This window comes from Echinops telfairi, unplaced genomic scaffold (genome assembly GCF_000313985.2).
Source record: "Echinops telfairi isolate 266 unplaced genomic scaffold, ASM31398v2 ScPeMD7_60;HRSCAF=208, whole genome shotgun sequence".
In the NCBI taxonomy this organism is placed as follows: domain Eukaryota; kingdom Metazoa; phylum Chordata; class Mammalia; order Afrosoricida; family Tenrecidae; genus Echinops; species Echinops telfairi.
In genome coordinates, this window is record NW_022103958.1 from 3,701,802 (window position 1) to 3,704,967 (window position 3,166).

At 56.2% G+C, this 3,166-nt stretch overlaps 1 protein-coding gene across 1 annotated transcript in view; it reads left to right on the forward strand.

Annotated features, from left to right (window-relative positions):
* Positions 1 to 3,166, forward strand: part of C1QTNF4 (C1q and TNF related 4) — a 25,431-nt gene that overhangs the window by 21,437 nt on the left and 828 nt on the right. The window contains exon 3 of the mRNA XM_004708440.2: positions 2,773 to 3,161. Coding sequence (XP_004708497.2) covers positions 2,773 to 3,161 — 389 coding nt within the window. The remainder of the gene's footprint in view (positions 1 to 2,772; positions 3,162 to 3,166) is intronic.

The following is a 3,166-nucleotide window of genomic DNA, read 5'->3' on the forward strand; positions in this document are numbered from 1 at the left end:
GATGGGAGCTCGGGGACGTGAGAAGGGGCTGGTGGCGGAGAGGGGCTTGCTCTCCGAGGGCGGTTCCGGGGCTCTCGGTCGGCACCCTCTCCCTCTCCAGTGCCCGCCGCCTCTGTGTCCCAGTTTTTTGGTTTTTTTCCTCTGATGATGACTCTTATGAGCCCCACCTGGACAGAGCTGGGAACAGCCATTTCCTTCCCCCAGGCTATAACGCCCACCTGATCCCCTTCCACCTTGGGCTTGCTCAGGGAAGGGTAGCGATCAGGGATCTGGGACATGAACTGCGGTTCATGGCATACATTTGGTACCGGGGTGCACGGCGACAGCGGGGTGTCCTGACCTGGGTGGAGATTGGCAGGGGGGTGGGGCAGGCAGGTCCTTCCCTAGGGAAGCTGTTGGGTCAGAAAGAGTGGCTCTGTCCCGCTGTACCTGGGCTCCTGGAAGACAAAGCACATTTGCTTTTTTTTTTTCTCTGTCTCCCTGGTTCATTCCACTGATGTTTCCCCAAGGGAGACTGAAGCAGGGGCCAGGTGAGTTGGCAATACCTATGTCTAGGAGGGAAGTGTGGTGTGAGAGGGGAAGGGTCCAAGTCCTGGGTTCAAGGCTTGCCTCAGTGGTGACTGCAGGTGTGTTTGGCCAAACTGCACTCCCTTCCGCGGTCTGGAAAGGAGCTGCCTCTCTTGGAGATTTGCTGGGAGATCAGACGGGTCCCAAAGAGGTTAGTGGTGAGGACTGGACTCTTGTGGTACCCTCTTCAGCCTGGCTGATGGCTTCCTTAATGCCACCAAAGGTCTGGGCCAACCTGTCCTATCTCTGTTAGGAGTGTGCAGCGGGGGCTCCAGTATGAGAATTGTACAGAGGCACACTTTCTCCACTCAGATAAGCAAATAGAACATGGGATCGAGTCCAGCTACCACCTACCCTCTGGTGGGGTGGCTGACGTGATACAGGACATGTCTGCACCACTGCACCCAGCTACCTATCTCAGCAGGCCCGTGTCCCTAAGAGACTCAAAGTGGCACACTCTCAGGGCCCCCTTCCCTTTGGAAGCTGACATCCTGGGCTGCCTCCAGTTCACTTCCGTTCCTGTGTTGTCTTCACTTCAGGGCCTTTGGGTAGTCAAACCTCAAAGCCTATGCCCTTCTAGGAAACCAAGGCTGCCACCAGCGGAGGGAGAGCGGTTTCATGGGTTTAAACAGTGCTCTCACCAAGCTCCTAGGGGTCACAGTTACTGACTCCCTAACCTTCTTTTGTGAACTTTGTTGGATCACTTATGTCCCGTCCAGACTGGAAGTATATGCATGCGGGGCAACACTGCTGTTCACACACCAAGTTCACACGGGCTCGCTCAGGGCATCCTCACAGCAAGTGTGTGAGGCAGGCATGTCTGTCTCCTCCGCATTCACTCAGAGCAAGCTGTGGTCCAGAGGAGTGAAGGAACTTACTGGCGGTTCTGCGCATCTAAGTGGTGGAGTGAGCAGCTCTGGTGGCACTGTGAGATTAGGTATCTGACTGCTAACCAAAAGAAAGGTTGGTAGTTCAAAACTACCAGCTGCTCCACAGGGAAAAGATGAGGCTGTCTTCGCCCATGAGGATTTACAGGCTCGGAAACCTTGGGTCGCTATGGGTCAAAATCGACTTGGGAGCAGTGAATTTGAGTGGTGGCATTAGGACATCAGAGCCCAGGCCTGTCTGCCTGCTCTGCTCCACCCGAGAAACCAAGCTGTGGAACCACCTTTTTGCCAGCGCCCTGCTGGACTGGCTGAGCTCCAGCTTTATCCTTCACAGCAACTCCTCTGTAACCAGAGAGACAAAATGCTTTCTTGTCTCCTCTGATTCTATTAGGTGAGGGGGGGGGAGGGGGCACTGGGAGGGGAACGCTACCTCAAAGACCAGCTGTTGGCCTGCTCAGGGCAGGAAGGGTTTCTAGGGAGGCCAGAGGTTCAGTGTGGGAGCTGACCCTTGAATGAATCAGAGGCCAGGACAGGGGGCAGTGAATTCTGTTCCCACCTGGAGGGCAGTCATCACAGAGGACATGAAGACTGTAAGCCAGTGTCTGAGGGGCAGGCCAAGACCTTGGAATAGCCACACTCAAATGCCACAAAATGAAGGCTGAGAGAAACTCATGGCCACCTCCCCCCAAATACCTCCTGTGTCCCTGGGCACCCAGGGGGTGAGCCCAGTAGACAGGGCTACTGTAGGTCCCTTCAAACCAGACCTTTCTGCTCTTATCCGTGGTGGATGTGTGCAAGCTTCTATTTGAGGGTCTAGTACTTACCCGCCCCGTCCCCCCACCCCACCAAAAAAAGGTTGAAGAGTGAGTGGCCTAATCCAGTGGTTCTCAAAGTGTGGTCCTTGGTCCAGGAAGTACTAGAAATGCAAATTCTCAGGCCCCACTGGACTTCAAAACCCCAACCTCACTACCATTGAGTCGGTTCGGACTAATGGGAATTGTATAGGGCAGGGCCGAAATGTAATTCTTTTTTTTTTTTTTTTTGAAATGTAATTCTTTACAGAAGTAAAAAGCCCTATCTTTCTCATGGGGAGCACCCACTGGCTTTGAACTGTTGCCCTTGCAGATCACAGCCCAATGCTTAACCATTATGCCACCTGGGCTCTACTAAAGCAAAGATCTCGGGGTAGGAGCCAGTAGGCCTCGAAGTCACTGTGCCATAGGCTGAAGTTTGAGCACCGCAGATGTAGTCCAAGTATTTGGGAAAGCGCAGGGGTGCAGCCGGTTGTGTGTGTCTGATCTCATCCCTTCTCTTGCAGCTCCTCTGCCTCCCAGGCATCATGCTGCCGCTCCTGCTGGTGCTGCTGGGCCCGGCTGCCTCCTGGGCTCTGGGCCCGGCGGCCGGCTCCTCTGAACTGCGCTCAGCCTTCTCGGCGGCGCGCACCACTCCCTTGGAGGGCACGTCGGAGATGGCCGTGACCTTCGACAAGGTGTACGTGAACATCGGTGGCGACTTCGACGCGGCCCGGGGCCAGTTCCGCTGCCGCGTCCCGGGCGCCTACTTCTTCTCCTTCACGGCGGGCAAGGCCCCGCACAAGAGCCTGTCGGTGATGCTGGTGCGCAACCGCGACGAGGTGCAGGCGCTGGCCTTCGATGAGCAGCGGCGGCCCGGCGCGCGGCGCGCCGCCAGCCAGAGCGCCATGCTGCAGCTCG